Source organism: Heliangelus exortis, chromosome 2 (genome assembly GCF_036169615.1).
Source record: "Heliangelus exortis chromosome 2, bHelExo1.hap1, whole genome shotgun sequence".
Classification (NCBI taxonomy): domain Eukaryota; kingdom Metazoa; phylum Chordata; class Aves; order Apodiformes; family Trochilidae; genus Heliangelus; species Heliangelus exortis.
Genome location: NC_092423.1, coordinates 33,612,240 through 33,630,577, shown reverse-complemented (window position 1 = coordinate 33,630,577; position 18,338 = coordinate 33,612,240). Strand labels below are relative to the sequence as shown.

At 40.3% G+C, this 18,338-nt stretch overlaps 1 protein-coding gene across 3 annotated transcripts in view; it reads right to left on the bottom strand.

The window, feature by feature from the left end:
- The window catches only part of TOP2B (DNA topoisomerase II beta), a 61,409-nt gene extending 47,177 nt beyond the window's left edge, over window positions 1–14,232 (bottom strand). The window contains exon 1 of one of the 3 annotated variants that reach the window (XM_071735481.1): window positions 13,559–14,232. In XM_071735481.1, the coding sequence (XP_071591582.1) occupies window positions 13,559–13,633 (75 nt within the window). In that variant the 5' untranslated portion in view covers window positions 13,634–14,232. Of the gene's footprint in view, window positions 1–3,732; window positions 3,814–13,558 lie in introns of those variants that run through there. The other 2 variants (XM_071735480.1, XM_071735482.1) reach the window with 2 other exon arrangements.
- Window positions 14,233–18,338: the final 4,106 nt, after the last annotated feature.

Genomic DNA, 18,338 nt, shown 5'->3' with positions numbered 1-18,338 from the left:
TCAGGGCTTCGTGGACTCTTGGTAGTCTTTCAGACTTCCTAACCCCCCAGAATGATGATGAATATACACATCCACATACACGTAAGCCAGATGAGACTACCCTTAAGTAGTTTGGAACACTACAACCTATTGCATTGTGCAGCCTTCTTCATAGACATGCAGTTACACTTCATACTGTGAACTGAAATGTAGCAAGCATCATAGACTCTCTTAAACACAGCATAGTGGCAACTATATGGAAAAACAATGATACTCTGTTGATAGAAGTCACTGCTCAGTTTATTACATCAATGCTATTGTGGTATCATAATGTATTATTATGGTAATTGCATTCTCCAGTACAATAGCAATGATTGCAGAGTTTCTCTGCTGAAGTTGTTTTTGCTAGAAATGTATCTAGCACTGTGCAAAACTTACCATCTCTTTCCTTTTGAGATATCAAGAGCCAGAACTCAGGCAGCCTTTAATAGACAACAGTTTGGCAACAAGACTTTTCCTGTCTACCTTCAACCTAAGAGCTCACACATTTGCTTTTGGCACCTTCTTCACATTTTGCATTACTGTTTTTTTTCTTCTTACACTCTCCTCCATTAACATTTATGCATATAAAAGTGCATGTGTGACATCCATACTACATCAGATTTGTATTGCCTTTTTTTTTGATGAAAACTGGGTTTTGTCATCTGTCTTGTCACCTTCCTTCAAAATCCCATTACATTACCATGATGCAAACACTTGTACTTTAACATGCTAAATCTTAATACAAATTTGATCTGGACAGTTTGGCAGCTCCACAGAAAAGCTATTCCTATCTAAATAGACAATAAAATGTAAAGCTACAATAAAGAACACAGGTTTCATAATCAGTTTCAATGTTGCCATAACTGTAACATATATCTTAACTTGGATTCCTTACTTTAAGTGGAAGCATCACTTTTATTTAAGTAGCTGAATTTCACTCTGTCACAAGAATCTTAAAATCTTGAAAAATGTTAACGTCTCTCCCCACTTCCATAGATTTAATCCTGTATAGGCCTCTGACATCTTCTCCACACTGTAAACTAACAACACCACCACCCAACAAAATGAAAAAAAACAAACCTCCAAGCCCTTTTTTTTTTTCAGTCTGTCCATTCTTTCTTACCCATATTAGGAGACAAGAAAGTGCTCTTTTTCTAGATTGGCAGACAAGCATAAATGAATAGAAAACAGATACTGGTTTGTGAACTAAAAAGTCAGTTTCACTTTGACTTTCTTTTCTGCCTTAAACTCCTAAAACTACTACATGCAATGATTGTTCTCATGAAAGGAAATAAAGCACTGGGACACAAGAATTTAGAAAAGCACATGCCACGAGCCCTATCTTCCCTTAAATAATGTGTAGGCTAAACACAAAGTGGGACAAGACAGGACATTTAGAGTGTAATTAAGCTCTAAAACCTAGGAAACTCAATTAAGTAATGAAATCCAGGGATGTGGTAGATTTTCTACCACCTACACTTGAAAATAAAACTACCTCTTCTAAGTAGATACACAATATCTAAAAAATGTTTATAGGTGCAATATGGCAATTACTAGGTAGTTCTATGCATAACATGCACTTGACAGCATTGTGGTGTTATGTGTAGTGCCTCATAATGGCCTCTTCTTGCCTTAGAAAACACAGATGATGAATACATAGTTACCTAACACTTTGCCATTTTCCCAAAGAAAACTCTGGCTGAGAATACCTCCCACCATGAAAACAAAACTGGAAGGAGTTTCAAAATAAACCACTCTCCTGCTGTGTTTAACAAATGGTTTTGCTCTACTGACAAGATGGAAACACACAGAAGTAACAGTCTCCTGTCATCACAGCAAGGTTCCACAGATCACTGTATACCATTAGTGGCATGAACTAAACCCTCTCCAAAGTTCCCAGTCAACTCACCCAGAACTAGTCCCACTCCAGTGAGAACAAGGTGCTTGTTTTAAGTTCCTACATTTTTTACCTCCTGGTTTGGCCAATTTGTTTTGGATTTCAAAAGGATAACATTACATAGAGTTTCGTTATAATTATTCATTTACAGAATAGCTTGAGGTTCTTCATTACAAAACATGAGTTGCTACAGAAATGGAAAAATTCCTTCTTTCTTCCCTCTTCCACTGCTTATCCACTCCATACAGTGGAATCAAACTGACCTCACAAGCCAGCTCAAGAAACAAACAGAGGTTTCCCCCATTTTTCATGAGCTAGAAACAATCCACTGTTCACTGGCTCATCTTCCTGAATGAGCTTGCTAGAGAATTGGACACATAGTACTGCAAAGAAAGAGCAGAAACATACAGCTAAAAGAATGTTAAAAAAAATTGGTTTTAGTAGATATTAGATTGCTTAGTTGCACCATAAAATGACATTCATAGAATTATACAGATTCATATTCCTAGAACTAGCTAGAAAAAATAAAAGCATCATAATACTTAGTTTTATTAATGGCCAATATAGTAGCACACACTAGCTTTAAATGAAAATTTAAGGAACTTATTTCTCCACAAGACTTTGGAAAAGTACCACTTCTGGGCAAATATGTATGCTCACTACAATTACTTCTGACCAGAAAATTATATATGTTGTTTTAAGTATTAACTCTCACTTAAGTTACTACAAGTAACTGTTCTACTTTGGTTGGCTCAGGTTTAGATACAATCAGCTCTACATTCAAGTCCTGATCTTTACTATTTTCTTTAAAATCAAGTGTCTAACACCTGTCCGTGCATGATAGTTTAACTGAATTTTACTGCTAAATTTAAGGGTTTGAAATTTTTAGTTGTATATCCACTGACAAGCTCTATTTCAATACCAAATTTTGATACTGTTTACCTACTGTCAAGAAAGCCATCTACAGATGCTTTGGTAACAAATTTATCTTTCCAAAATCTGTTTTTATAACTAAAATTTGGAGACAGTGAAAGAAAAAATACTGTCAGAGAAAATTAATTTATTAATGTTAAAATTCAAGACAGCTTAAGTGTATTCTTACAGATTCTTAGAACCATGATCCTTGGAACTAATGAATGACTAAATCTGTTTGGTCCACTGTTTAATCAACCAACTCCCACACAAGCCCTCCAATAGACAAGAAATTAACAAGTTTAAGGTGCTGGCATCAGAATTAAGTTATCAGCATCTGGCAGCACCTGTTTATACCTCAGTGTTTCCAATATCCTTGCCTTTTTTCATGCTTTAGTGCATCACCAGTTTAAGTGCTGTGAAAGTGTTCTAGACTCTTAGCACATGTACATTTCCCAATTGCAAAGATTACTTTGAAAGGGAACAACACAACCTGATAGATCCTTGTGACAAATAAAATCTCTGAAATCCATTCAGGTTGTATGTCAAATACATTCCTAGAACAACACTTATCTTTCCTTCTAGATCCTATATGTTCTATTGCCAGCTGAACTCACCTGGTACCACAAGGTATTTTTCCTCTGCTGAATTATCTCAGATTAATAAACTAACATTACAAAATAACTGTAGAAAAAGCTCCATGCATGAGTGAGACAATATTCAAGACATTTAATACTGCAAGATAATACAAATGGTAGCTTTCCAGCTCACATTGACTGGCATAGTAACATGGAGCAGAAGTCAAGCAGCAGTGCACTGGAAAAAGTGACTGAACCCACATATGAAGATTTATTCTACACAACACCCAAAGCTCAGCCTTTACTAGTCAGCTTCAACTTTACCTGTCCTGTTACACTAGTGGTAGAGGAGAGCCCAAATATCACTGAAATGTTATTTAGCCAATTGAACTCTGCAATAGCAATCAATTCTTCACTGTAAAAAAAGAACATTTTTTAATTCTCATGAATGTCACAGCTATCAATATATCAGAAATGCAACAACTTTTTTATCTCCATGTTTACTTTACACTGAAATACTGAACACCTTCACTGACCCTTGAGGTTTTTGTACTTCTACCATACAACACCCTTGAAAGGAACAGAATATGATTAGTGGTAACCATGGAAAGTCTGCTCCCTAGAATCTTCAACAGAAAAGCTATAGCAAGATATTTACCAAACACGGTGTATCACATAAGTAGAAATTAATCAGGGTTTTTCTTTTTAAAAGTAGCCCACAACACAGAAACTCTTAAACCTTAGGAACAGTTACCCAATTGCTTATTCTCAAATACCAGTTTGCTTAACAACATATACACCTGCCTTTTTATTATTAGAAATGCCTCTGCTAACACAGATGCATTTCAAAATATTTTTTCTACCATTTAAAGTTAATACCAATCAAGTCCTCCTTTAAAAAGTAGCTTGAGTTTAATTGCTCAACTCCTACTATTCAGCATCTACTGTTCCTCTGAAGTTTTTACGAATCTTGAACTGTTTTACAAGTCTCATAAATGTTCTACAAAATCTTGTCTCAGTCTTGCAGTAAACTCCATGAGAAAGGAACACAGATTTGATGTTCCAGACACAGCAATTCGGAAGGAAGAAAATACATGCAGCAGTGAGTCAAAAAAACCTAAGCACTGTTACAGAATTCCCCCTGCCTCAGTCATTCATTCTACCACAGCACATTCCTATTACAAAACACCTCTCAAGAATGCTCATTATAAATGCTGACAATGTTGAAGATCAAAACTCTAACCTCTAATTTTACATTTAAGAATTGCAGCTTGGCAGACAGAAGAATTCACTCCTTCATAAAAGGCACCATATAAAAGACTCAAAGTAATTAAAAATGTGATTTCAGATTAATTTAAATTGTTAAGAATTTTCATCGTTTCTATTACTTGGAACGTATATTCTTTATTCCCCTGGCAAAGTAGAAAGTCTACATGGCATACTCCGAAAGATTTAACCAGTATCAGCAAGGGCAGGCAAACATGACATAACTTCAGATTTATCTGAAAATATCTGAACCATCTCCCTCCCTCTCTATCAGCAAACCCTGGTAAGGAACTCCACCAACACCACCACCTCAAGATTCCTCATATGCTTATACAGTTTTATTGGAGTGTTTAAGAAAAATCCTTTCTCACGTCTGTTTAATAACAAAACAGAGTAACTGCCTCAGTTGCAAATGCTCTTCCCCACGCAACTTGCCTCCATTTTACTCCAAGCTTATGACATATTTGAAATTTTTCACTACAATACTGCAATACAGCAGTGGTGGAAAAGACTAAGGATCATTAAATAGTATATAAATATATTTTTATAAATATATATTGGCTATTATAAATAGCCAATACAGAGCTCTGTGTTGAAGCATGGAGGCAATCCCCTGAATGAATGCGTGCGCTAGAACTCTGTAACAGCTTATCCAAGATGGTGTTATTTTTCCCCAGACACCTTGCCATTCCTGTCTTTACATCATGGTACACAACTACCCAGGGAATAAACAGAAAACTGAAATGTTCATACACTACTACACTATCTTCCCCAAAAGTAAAAATACCCTAGAGCTACCAGAGATTGAGCAGCTGCTTTCCAGTATCTCCAGCGAAGCTCACACCACCACAAATTTCTCACAGGTAAAGATGCTCTGCCTGGGGGCTGATCCCAGAGTTCTAACTATTCTTATATAAATGTTACATATCAAGTTATCTGATTGCAAGAGCTTTGTTTTGTGGTGGGTCTTTTTCCTACTTTATGCCATCGTTTTTTTATTTATAAGAAAATAACTTTTCAATATTATCTCATAGGTCTTGCAATTGTTATGATGAGAAAAAACTGTTCCTTGCTTTCTCCTTGAAGATTCTTGTACAGATTTAGAAAGCTCATGTGAGAGTTTTGGGCACCTCACTAAGGCAGACATTGGTCCAGTTTTTCATACACCTGTTCACACAATTGTTTCATATCTTTAAGGAAGAACAAAAAGAAGTCCCAGTCAAAAAAACCAAAAGCAATCAGTGCCTCTTCACAACATACAGCTTCCATGAAAAAAGTACTACTTAACTGCAATTCTACCTTACAAATCAGGAAAAATTACACATAGTAGATTAAGCAATGTAATAATTTTTTACACCTTTTTTTCCCCCTTTAAGGTAGCTTTTTAATTATGTCCAACAAAGAAAAATATAGATCTAATGCTTAGACCTGAACCTTTCAAACATGTTCTAACTCAAGCAGCCTTTATACAGAACTTTGCTAATGTCCATTTTTCTTACTAGCAGAAAAAAACCACAGAATTGCTTAGGGGTGAACAGTGCAAAACCCCACAGATTAATAATTTTTAAAAAATCAAAAGTAGTACTTTAATTTACTTTCAGTGGCAAACTGTATTTGAATGTAAATTGGAATTCCATTAAGATGCAGTAAGTATTTTTAGATGAGCTGATATTGTAGGGAAAAAAAGCACTTCAAAATAACTTAAAAGGATTCAGTTGATAAGAGTAAAAGCATTTGCAATCACACTGAAGTTTTAAAAGTAGCAGATCTGATCCTCACTTATTGGAGAGGACAGAAATCTTCCCTTGCTTTTCACATCAACTTTTTGAGTACTCATTGCTGAACTATGTGAAGACAATGGCAAGGAAACATTTTTTTTCACTTTGCTTCAGAGTATCACTTTTCTCCTACATTCATAAAAACAACAAAAAAGAAAAGGTATATTAATCGACACTGTCATTGTTTGCTAGAACTTAAATTATATTTTAAACTTCAGGATTTTCAAAATCTGTCAAAATATATTCACATGCCTTGACTGTGACTTTGACTTCAAAACTGGAATATTTGCATTAAAATGCATTCCTCCAAAATACCCAAGTATGACCACATGTACTTGAGAGGACACCACTAGGAGTCCAAGCATGCAATTTTCAAAACAGAATTCTTCACAGTTATACTCATTTAGAACTACATTTTTTTTCTCAATCTGCTTTTGAAAACTTTCAAACCACCTATGCAGTGGAGAATAATATTTTCTTTGTGGGTGACTTCCAAGACATTTTCTATTTTTAATGAGGAAAATAAAGTTTTCTGTACCTATTTTCATTTCCAGGTTCTCTATATATTATCTATAATATATATAAATCCACTCCCAGGGATGGAATCAGTCATATCCTTCAGCTATGAATAACATGTGGTGGATTAAATTAACTGATAATTCATATAAACATGCATTGGAAGACTTTTGCACTAAGACACACAAGAACGTTCACATGCAAGATAAAAATCTACTTCTGGAAAATATAGTCTATGAAAATAAAATACTAGATTTAAACCATTTTTTTTTTCAAACCTTGCCTGCTTACCTCAGTCTATTTACATACTCTTATTTGGAATGGTTACTTTGTCTGTCCAAATAAAGTAATTCCTTATTCAGCCTTCAACACAGCAGGGGTAACTTAGAAGTTAAACATATATACACACATCTCTAGACAAATAGAACATTAACAGAGGACATGTGCTTGAATATATGCCACAACAACAAACACCTGAAGCAATCCACCATGGATTTTTTTTTTCAATTAACACTCACTCCCCACACCCCCAAGATACAAGTTCTTTCCTAAAGTCCATTACAACTGAGATTCCCACTTCTACTCATTTGATATTCTTTTACCTACAGTAGAGTAAGTTTTCTTCCCAGAGCAGAATACAAGAGGTGAGCCTCCCAGCACAGAATACACAGTGTGAGACTCTGCAAGTTTTCCAGCACCACCAAGCTGTGTGGTACAGTCAAGATGCTGGAGGGAAAGGATGGTATCCCACAGGTACCTTGACAGGCTTGAGAGGTGGGGCCATGCAAACCACATGGACCTCATCAAGGCCAAATGCAAGGTCCTGCACATGGGTCAGGGAAATTCCAAGCACAAATAGAGGCTGGGGAGAGTGTGCATTAAGAACAGCCCCAAGGAAATAGACTTAGGGTTGTTAGCTGATGAGAAGTTCAACATGAGCTGGCAAAATGTGCTTGCATCCCAGAATACCAACCATATCCTGGGCTGTATCAAAAGCAGTGTGACCGGCAGGTCAAGAGAAGTGATTCTATCCCTCTGCTCTGCATTTCTGAGATCTCACCCAGTGTTCTGCGTTCAGCTCTGGAGCCCTCAACACAAGGACATGGAACTGTTGAAGTGAGTCCAGAGGATGGACACAAAGATGATCAGAGAGCTAAAAAATTTATCTTATGAAGACAGACTAGGACAGTCGGGGCTAGAGAAGAAAAGGCTCCCCAGAGGGAAACTTTATAGTGGCCTTCCAGTATCTGAAGAGAGACTAAAAGAAAGCTGGGGAGGGACTTTTAACAGGTACAGGTAGTAACAGAACAAGTGGAAAGGGTTTCAAACTGAAAGAGAGTAGATTTAGACTAGACATCAGGAAGAAAAGCTTTACTGTGAGAGTGGTAAGACACTGGAACAGGTTGCCCAGAGAACCTGTAGATGCCTCATCCTTGGAAGTGTTCAGTGCCAGAGTGGATGGGGCTTTGAGCAACTTGGTCTAGTGGGATGTGTCTGTGTAGGGGGTGTGGAACTAGATGATCTTAAAGTCCCTTCCAATCCAAACCATTTTATAATTCTATTATAATTCTACATTATGTTTGATAAAAGAGAATTGTGACACGCTGAGGCACTTAGCTCCCACTGTATAACAGTAAAAAAAAAAAAAAAAAAAAAAAAAAAAAAAAAAAAAAAAAAAAAAAAAAGAGGGGAGTGCCAGGGAGATGGGGAAAGAGAGGGGCACATTGGGAGCAAAACTATCCCAGTTCTCTGCTCAAAATAACAGCAAAAGAAACAGATGCTTATAAAAATAAAGAGAGGAGCACACTAAGATGATTTGGCAACAATGGAAGACTTTTCCAACCTCGCCACAGTAGGCACCATAATATAGCAGTGGAAAGCTAAGATAGTTACTATAACAATATATGTAACTGATATGTGACAACTGTGTTCTAGGCCTATCTTCAGCTAGTAAAAATAAGAAGGCCTGATACAAATAAAGAAACTGAAAAATCAGAGAGCCATAGAGGCAGGAACTTCAAACACCTCCTCCTGCTTTAGAAATGAAGCAGGTAATAATCAGGAAAAAACCCATAAAGAATTACTCACACTTGCGTCACCTCTGGGACAGTATGGCTGTTTTGAGAAAGTGAAGATTTATTTAGGATTTGGCCATATTTGCTTAGCTGTTTGTATTTCAGGCAGTCAGTATCCTGCCAGCTTACAGGAATAGACTCGTGACAGTCAGTAACATACTACAGTTCTTAGGCACCCTATCACATCCTGACACACTTCCTCCAAGCACTATACTGACAGAAGAAGGGAATTCTAGTCTTACTCTTGCCCCCAAATCAGAGTAATGGATAAAGCTTGGAATATAGCAACAGTGGACAGATACTTGCTGCAGGAGAGACCCTGTTTAGCCTAGAGGTACAGAAACCTTACCCAGAAAGTCAGAAACCACCTAGTGCAGAATCCATAAAAAGTGAATTATGGCATATCACAGGAAACTATCACTTAAAAGTCAAAAGAAATACTTGTCCTGAAACAAATTTATAAAAGCCAAGTCTGTTTAACAGAAGGACTTTATTTATTGGGTTTTGTTTCATTTTGTGTTGAGCCGACTCTCCAATCTTCTCTATTACACAGTTTTGCTCAAAAATAACATCAAGTTAGAAGTAATTTTCAAGGTAAACTTTGAGACTGCTGAGATGTGCTAATAGCTGAATTTAGATTATTTGAAAGGTTGCTGTCTTTTCACTTGCCAATATACTGCTACAGAATTTATTCAAACCAAGTATGACCCAGTATAAACAAAAAAAAAAAAAAAGCGTAAGTTCTATCTACTAATAACACATATTATTTCCATTCCATATTATAATATTCATACATATTATCTCTATTCAAAAAGCACACAGATTTATATTAATTTTTAACATTCTTTTTAAGAAAAGTCACATTAACATTTCCTAGAACTGAAAAGTATGCTTTTAACAGAGGGCAAGAAAATGGAAGTGGCATAAAACGTCTTTAATTCTTATCAAGAGTCTCAGCTTTCATTTATCAGACCCGTGTAGCTCTTAAGGTAGAGGAGAAGTATCTTGGTGGACATTACCATTATATCTGAACCAACACACCTCACAGTGTTACTTGAAATGACTTCACTTTCACTAGACAAGGCATACTTATTAAAAAAAAAACCAACCAAAACCAACTACTACTGTACTATTATGACAGTTCACTTTCTGTGGGCCCTAGGTACACAGAAAGCTGGAAGAATTGCTTCTTTTGTTCAAAGGAAGTTTTTCTAGCATTAGAAAATGCCATTATGTTTCACCAATGAAAACTCTTCCAGATACAAATCCATACTTTTGTAACTAACTCTTAATACAAATTAACACTTTAGTGGATGACCCTGGGAAATCATCCACCAAAAGTGATTAATATCAATGAGTTAGTAAAATCTACACACTCTATCAACTATTACAGTGGGGAGCTGCAAGTTGACTTAAAAAAAAAAAACAAAAAACCAAAAAAACAAAACAAAAAAAAAACCACCAAAAAAAAAACCCAAAACAAACACAGCAATTAGGCAAAAAATTGCTCCTCAATAATTAGTATATTTGATAAATCAGAGGTTATCTTGGCTTACTTTCAGTTATATAACGCCAAATTATTTGCCCAATAAACATTTTCAATTATTTACTCTCCTGAGTCTCCATCACTGGCAACTGCACCTACTTATCAGCTAACTATTGCAAGCTACACTTTTTCTTTTTTAAAGTTCTGTTCCAGGTAGCTGAAAACACAGATAACTCACTATTTTTAAAAGTAAAGTTAGGCATCATCTGATGCATAAATGATGTTCTCATTATGCTCTAAGGTAAATTCTCTACTGCATAAAGAACCCTTCTTTTTTCATAGCTGCATGCCCTTCTTCCCTAGTTGGCTGAGCTGACAAATGACCATGCTGCTTGTTTATATCACAACCAACTAAGTTTATGCATAGTAAGACTGAGCATCAGTTTACATATACAGGATTTAAAACTTAGTGGAATTTTAATTTATGTTTCAAACTAGCAAATATTTCATCATGTTAAAACTTAATACTTAAGTAAAGACCCTCCTTAAGGGTCCTTAAGGAGACCCTCCTCCAATGTTCCAGTATATAAAGGGGGTCTACAAAGAAGATGCAGACTCCCTTTTTACAAGGAATCACATGGACAAGACGAGGGGCAATGGGCACAAGTTGCTCCTGGGGAGATTCTGTTTGAATGCAAGAGGCAAATTTTCCACCACAAACACAGTCAGACATTGCAGTGGTCTCCTAGGGGAAGTGGTAGGTCCCCCACTTTGGAAAGTTTTAAGTCTCAGCTCGACGGGGTGCTGAAACATCTCATATAAATTATAGAAGGGTTGGACCAGATGATCCTTGAGGTCCTTTCCAACCTGACATTCTATGAATTATTTAACTTCAGGTCTTAAAAAGAAACCAATACCATACAAAATATATCAGTCAAAAAGTAAGCATCCTAGTGATTTCAGCACACTAATAAAAAAGCTTAAAAAAAAAAAAAAAAAAAAAAAAAAAAAAATAAAAAAATCAATCAGGGTAGTTTCAAACCAACTTAACACCAAATAGTTGCATACCCAGCAGATATGTGGCAAGCAGATTAAAACCAGACAGCTGACACTAGCCCTGTACCTCTCATTGTCAATGCCTGCATATGATACCTACTCATACTATTGCCTGAACCAACATCTTTTTTTTTTTTGTCCCAGAACACTAAACCAATCACTAGCCACAGCTCCATAGATTCCGGTGCCACGATATTGTTCTTTTGTATGCCAGTGTTCCACAGCCAACACAGAACCGGTTTGGCTTTAGGAACTGGCTCAGAAGTCTCCTCTTCAACATTTAAAATGCTCATGAGAAAGAAACATCCTGCTGTCTCCTGAATAAAGAGAAGTTTTAACTAAAATAGAGTTATTTCCCTACAGCTGTTCTGAGACAACAAAACCCCTTTAATGTTTACCTCTTTAGAGAAGAAAATACTTGATTACTTTCAGTTGTAGGAAACTGTTGACTCGCCATATTTCTGTGCCCATTACATTTAAGAACATGTTGCATTAAAAATGCCTGCTCAGTGATTCTGACACTTCATTCTGCAGTTTCCTCTGTGAGCTGTACAACTTTCATTTCAGTCCAACCTACCCTATAAAAATCTAAATTCTGAAGAGCTATCTATCCAAAGGCCACAGTTGATAAGGACCACATAGTACTGCAGGACAGAAGTAGAATAATTTTAGCTTGTCTGCTCAGGCTGTTTCCATATCTAAGCTAATTTCAAGTGGCACACCCAGAAACTCGTTCATGTTTATCCACCTTTCCAAGCTGCCAGCTGCTTAAAATGGAAAAGGGAATTACCAACATAAAATGTAGCAATTACAGCCTCAGAAAGAGTTCATCATCAGAATAAGTATTTGTTCACCCCAAGAATGCTATTCAAATTGTTTTCCAACAGCTCAAAGATACAACAGAACAAGTTTGCTATTATTCTCATTAACAAGAGTTCTTAAAAGTTTCTAACTGTAAAGGAGTGTGTCTGATTAAAGAGACAGCTACCTTACCATCAAGATACACTGTTTTCTCTTTAGACATTAAAGAAGTTACCCTCTTTTGAACCCTACACTGAGCAAGAGAAAGGCAGGGAAGTCACCGATTGGCTGAGCCAGACCCCTTCAGGTCATCTTTGCTCCTCCTTCCTCGGGTCTTATCAGAACCAGAGAGACACCACTACTAGTACTACAGACAAGGAGAGCACCCCTCTGCATTGGGAGTCGGGGCTAATACTTAAAAGGGACTTTAAAGCAGCTTAAAATTATTCACTAGTTCTAGAATTAGTTGTCACTTGCATCTTCTCAAACATTATTTTTGACCAATCCATGAAAAGCAGTTAAAAAACAAAACAAAACAAAAAACCCCAAAACAACACACCAACTCAAAACACCTTGGTGTTACAGATTTTCAATTTAGACACAATATAAAGCACCCAGCTCTACCCCTCTCTGAAAGCCTCCTTATTACCCATCTCTGAAACTTATGAACTTCAGGTATTGTCTTTTCAGATAGTTGAGAAAGAAGCTGGAATCAACACATAAGCCCTTGGGTAGCCCAAAAAGACTTTAGCATCAGCAGGCAGCAACTGCGACTTTTACAGGACAGCAGACAGCCCACATCTCACTCTGAAGGGCAGTGAATTCACAACAGCCCTACTGGCCCATCCACTCACCTCAAGGCAGAAGATTCCTTACTAGCTGTATGCTCACAAAATAACCATTTGCCCTACAGTCCCGAGCACACTAACAAGTCCTTCACGGTTGCAAACTCCTCTCCTGCTAACGCCCACCACAAGCCCAGGCTGCCTTCTACCCTCTCTTTGCGTCCCGGACCATTCCACGCTGCTCTTCCTTTCACGCCAGGCGTCGTTTTTTTTCCTTCGTTTAAAAGCCAACCCACGCTCTTTCCGCATACAAAAGGGGCACGAAAAGAAGTCATAATCTTTACAAAGCAAAACACACAAACGACAAAACACAACCCCACAACTTACCACCCAAGTCAGTCCCCCGCTGCCGCCGCCGCCGCCACCACCACCGCCGCCGCCGCCTCCTCCAGACTTTGCCATTTTCTGCCCGTTTCTCCTCAGCCGAAGCGAAGGCGCAAGGAGACAACCGATCGGGCCGGAGCAGACACCGAGCCTCCCCGCACTGACCGGCGCGCCCGCCTTTCCCGCTTCGCCCCGGCTCCTCGGGAGCCGCGCGGGCCCGGGAGCCTCCGCAGCCCCTCGCCCGCCTTCACAACGCACACAGGCCCCCGACACCGAGCGCTCCCCACCCCCTTCCGCCCGTCTTCTTCTAGTTCATGCTAGGGAGCTCAGCCGAGGCGAAGAGAAACAATCCGCCAGGGTGGGCAAGGGCTCTCCCGTTGCCGCCCGCAACCCCGCGGCGGAAGGAAAGCGCCCGGCGGAGAAGGGCCGAGGAAGGAAAAGCAGCCGAGGGGCCGCGCCGCCCGCACAAAAGCGCCTTTCCGCCGCCCGCGCTCAAACTCGAGGCCGGGAGGCAGCGAGCGGGCGGGCCCAGCCGGGCCTGCGGCTCTCGCTAGTTTAAAGGGACTGACGGCCCCTTTACCTCACGGCGGCGGCAACAACAAGCAGCCGCTATCGCCACCGTAACGCTGCCTCCCTCTTCTTCGTCTCCTCCTCACCCCCGGGCCTGAGCCCTGCCCCCCCTCCCGCCCCCCCCCGCAGCCACAAAGACCCGGAAAATAGATTAATAATAAAATCTCCCCTCCCTCCCTCCCCTCCCCCGCCCGCGCCTTCCCTCCCGGCGCGCGCACGCGAGCGCACGCGAGCACCCGCGCAGCCCCCGCTCCCCCCCCCCCCCGCTCCGTTCACACGCATGCACAGACGGACACACGCACGCACAGACGGACGCACGCACGCACAGACGGACGCACGCACACGCCTCCCGCAGACACCCGGCGCTGGCCCAGCCTTCCTTCCTCTCCTCTTTTCGCCCCGTCCCGGTACCTGGTGCCGCTACTCCGCCTTTTTTCCCACCCCACCCCCTCCGAATCGCTACGGCCGGCACCCCACCGCTCAGACAATAAGCGCGCTTCCCCCGTCCAATACCCGCGGTTCGCGGCCGCCTGCGAGCGTAGCCGGGCCCGGGTTGCCCTCCCTCTCCCCCCAGCGCCCTGTCTCCGGCCCGGCCCGCCAATCACGACGCCGGAGGCGGGGAGGCTGCGAGCGCCGCCGGCCAATCGGAGAAGCGGAAGCGGAGGCTCGCGGCCGCGTGTGGCGTCACTGCGGGTGGCAACAGGGAAGGAGCGGTGACTCCGCCAGGGGGCGCTGTTGGGGAGCGGCGCGAGGGAAGGCGTTAACGGTCGGAGGGAGCTGCAGTTGGGTGGTGGGGGGGGTGTGAACGGCGCCGTGGGGCAGGAACGGAGCCCCCACACCCCCCTCCCCGGGGCTGACCTTCCTTCTCCGTGCCAGCGGGGAAGGGGAGGCTCCGCTTTCCCGCGAGGAACGTGCCGCCACAGGGAAGCATTTTGTGAGGGGAGCGTTCACGGTTGCCGGAGCGCGGCTGTCTCCTTGCCCGTCAGCGAGGTGGATGCTGCGGTATGCGGGTGGGGAAGAGGTGATGCGGTAGGTAGCAGGACCGGCCTTTGAGGGAGGGCACGGTGGTCAGGTACCTGCTGTTCTCGTCAGCTCCGTAGCTGGGCCCTGCCCTCAGGCTATCGCTGCACCCTGCAGCAGCTTGAGGGGGATTAAAGTCCTGATGCTCCAGGCAGGAGAACGTTTATAAACCACTGCCCTCTCCTGGACCGTGGTCATCAGCCTGTGGGGTTCCTTATCCCGGCTATCTCACAGAACTTTATTCTGCTGCTATTATATACGCTTCTGAGCATCATCGGGTTACATCTTCTTTCAGTCAGCGATACATTGCCTTATTATAGGGACACATAATAAAGCACCCTGTTCTGTGCACAGTAGACAACGCTGTTCTAAAGTATTTGCCATTTTGGAAAACGTAGTGTAAAAGAGAATCTACTTCCTATGCCTAAATGTTGTGTGTATGAAGCCTAAAATTCATGTTATTTTAGGTGCAAGAGTGAAAAATATTTACAGCATAAGATACTTCCCACCAAAAGGAAAGTGTATATGAGCACAAATATGGTCATAGGTTTTTTACAAAATTAACTAAAATATTTCACAACAGCTTCTCAATTTTTTATTTTCATTTTGCTGTGCGAAATGCAAAGACCTCTCTAGTCCAGCCCAATCCACTCCTTGAATTATTCCCAATGTAAAGTCATAAATAGTAGTACTGCATTTGAGCTGATAGACAAATTAGTATCTGAAGATCATAATTTCAACTGAATAGTAACAATTTAAAGGTTTTTACTTTTGCAAAATGTTTTTCCTATGAAGTAAAGGGATTAGAAATGAAGCAGCTGCCTTTGGGGAGTCAGTTGTAATGTCCAATTATGCCTCAAGGGAAGGATCAGAAGAATTTCTAGTAAATACTGCTTATTTAACATAATTTTACTCTGCCAATTTCTAAAGAACCTATTAAATATGAAAGTGCTGCACAGGGATTATGGAAAGTAATGGCATCTGCCTGGAAGGGACAGTAAGTCATCTGTTCCAGTCCAGGTTTGTTGCAGCTGCAGGTACCTCTGAGCCATAAGCTGTTTTCTTCTACTTTGGATAAGATAAGAAAGAGTGTTTCTTACACAACAAGAAGGTGGTAGCACTTGCAGGGCTCTGCCTAGTGCTTCAAGGTTTGGGGCTTGTGGATTAAAATGTGGTGATGGTGGTGGGTTTTTCTCCAGCTCTCAGAGTTGCATATAGGACCTGTTAAAATGAATCATATACAGGGAACAGGGGCTGCTACAGTCAAAGTTGGAGGACCAGAGAAAACAGCAGGAGAGCATCTGTTCAAAGCTTTCTGCATTGAGGGAGAACCAGGACTGCACACAGCAGACAGAGAGCAAGTCACAAACATCAGTGTACTACATTCTCATGAGCTCCAGCTGTTCAGTAAATAGGCTGCTCTTCGTGTGGGAAGAAGTCTGCCTTTTGCACTTCATTTAGCCTAAGCCAAGTAGTAGATAGTGATCTAAGTGAGAGAACAGCCAATCCTTTATACATCACAAAAAGACAGAGGGAGTTTCTTCTTGCCAGTTGCCAATCTTTGCATGTGCATGGTCAGACATGTTCAGTCTATGTGGCATGTGGGAGTAAATATAGGAGGAAAGGCTGATGTTCCTGCAAGCTCCAAGTTGCCTTTGAAATTACTTTGTCCCAGTTGCTTTTCGTGTAATTATCATATTGCACTACCCGCATGGCATGTTAATGGATTACCAGTTATATTGGTTTTATTCTTAACACTTGTATGTATGCCTTGAGTAGTTGCATTCTTAATGAGACTGCAAGCAGCTGCCTCCATGTTGTCAGATATGAAGAAGTAAAACTAGACTTCATCATGTTTCAGGTGATCCCTGCTAAAACAATTAGATTTAAGCATAAACTGAATTTAAGCACCTTAACAATTTGGGAGGAGTGGGATTTCTTTGCTGGATGCTGCCTGCCCCAATCATGTACTATCAGTTTATGTCAAATACTCTCACTTATTGCAAGACATTTTAAATTAATAATGCCCTTGAGATGATATACACAAAATTCCTGTTTCAATTTACTAGAGACCTGCTTGTTCTCATAGTTGGAGACCATAATATAAATGGTCTCCACTTACAGCCTACAGAGTTTCAAACCAATTGTCTACCTAAACCAGTTTTCACTTCTTGTTTCAGTATTTAATTGCTTTTAGTAAGCAAAATATTTACTATAACAGTAACTTTGTATTTTATTAATTTAGCAGAAAGGCAGTTGTATGTATGATCTTTAAAAATTCCTATACTTGTTACCTACAAACTTCTTGACTATTCCAAGCTATTTGCTGCTTCTGTTCTAGATTACTGGCTGTTTAATAAAACCTTCTTTTTCCCTGTGTTTTTTCTGGAATCAGACTTAAAAGGACATAAAACTTGCTTATAGGTGAATCTATGTACATTTAGCTGCTCTGAGAATATACTCAGATACAGCTGCTTACCTAAGCAAGTGATCACAGCTCTCCGTGTTCTGCATACTACACAGGAAAAAGAATAATTTGCATTTTTGATCTAAAATATTTATGACACTATGTTGATACCCATTACAGTATTCATTCCACATTGTATACACTTGTAATAAGGTATAAACAAACACTACATATCAAATATTTACATTTGCAAAAAAGCAATGTATGCATTATACTGCATTTTAAAATTTCATCATAATTCATTAACGTAATTGTGAAATAACTGATCAAATAATTGAATAGGATTGTGTTAATACAATATGACAGTTACTAACATGCCTGATGTATCCTTGGCATGTGTATTATTAGTCACTCCTGGGGACAGACTCTTCCACAACCATCCTCTTGAAAAAACCCAGCTCATTGTCAAGCTGGCATTTTCACCACCTCCCAAACCAACCTGCTACTATGTGACAGCTTGGCATAGTTTTTGGACTGCTTACCCCCTGTTTCCCCTCCCATTACTCCCCTGTAGTTACCTTGTTAATTGCTGTGCCATTGCTGAGGTGTGGAGAACCTTCCAGTGGGGCAGGCTGTGAGCGCTGCTGCCAGTGTCACTGGGGACAAGGTTCAGCAGAAGCCCCAGTGTTATAGCAGTGGGGACCCACCTGACTGCCTTCTGACCACACCATCCTCCCCCTGCAACTACAAGACAGTCAGGTTGTGTTAGAGAACATCTTGCTGACT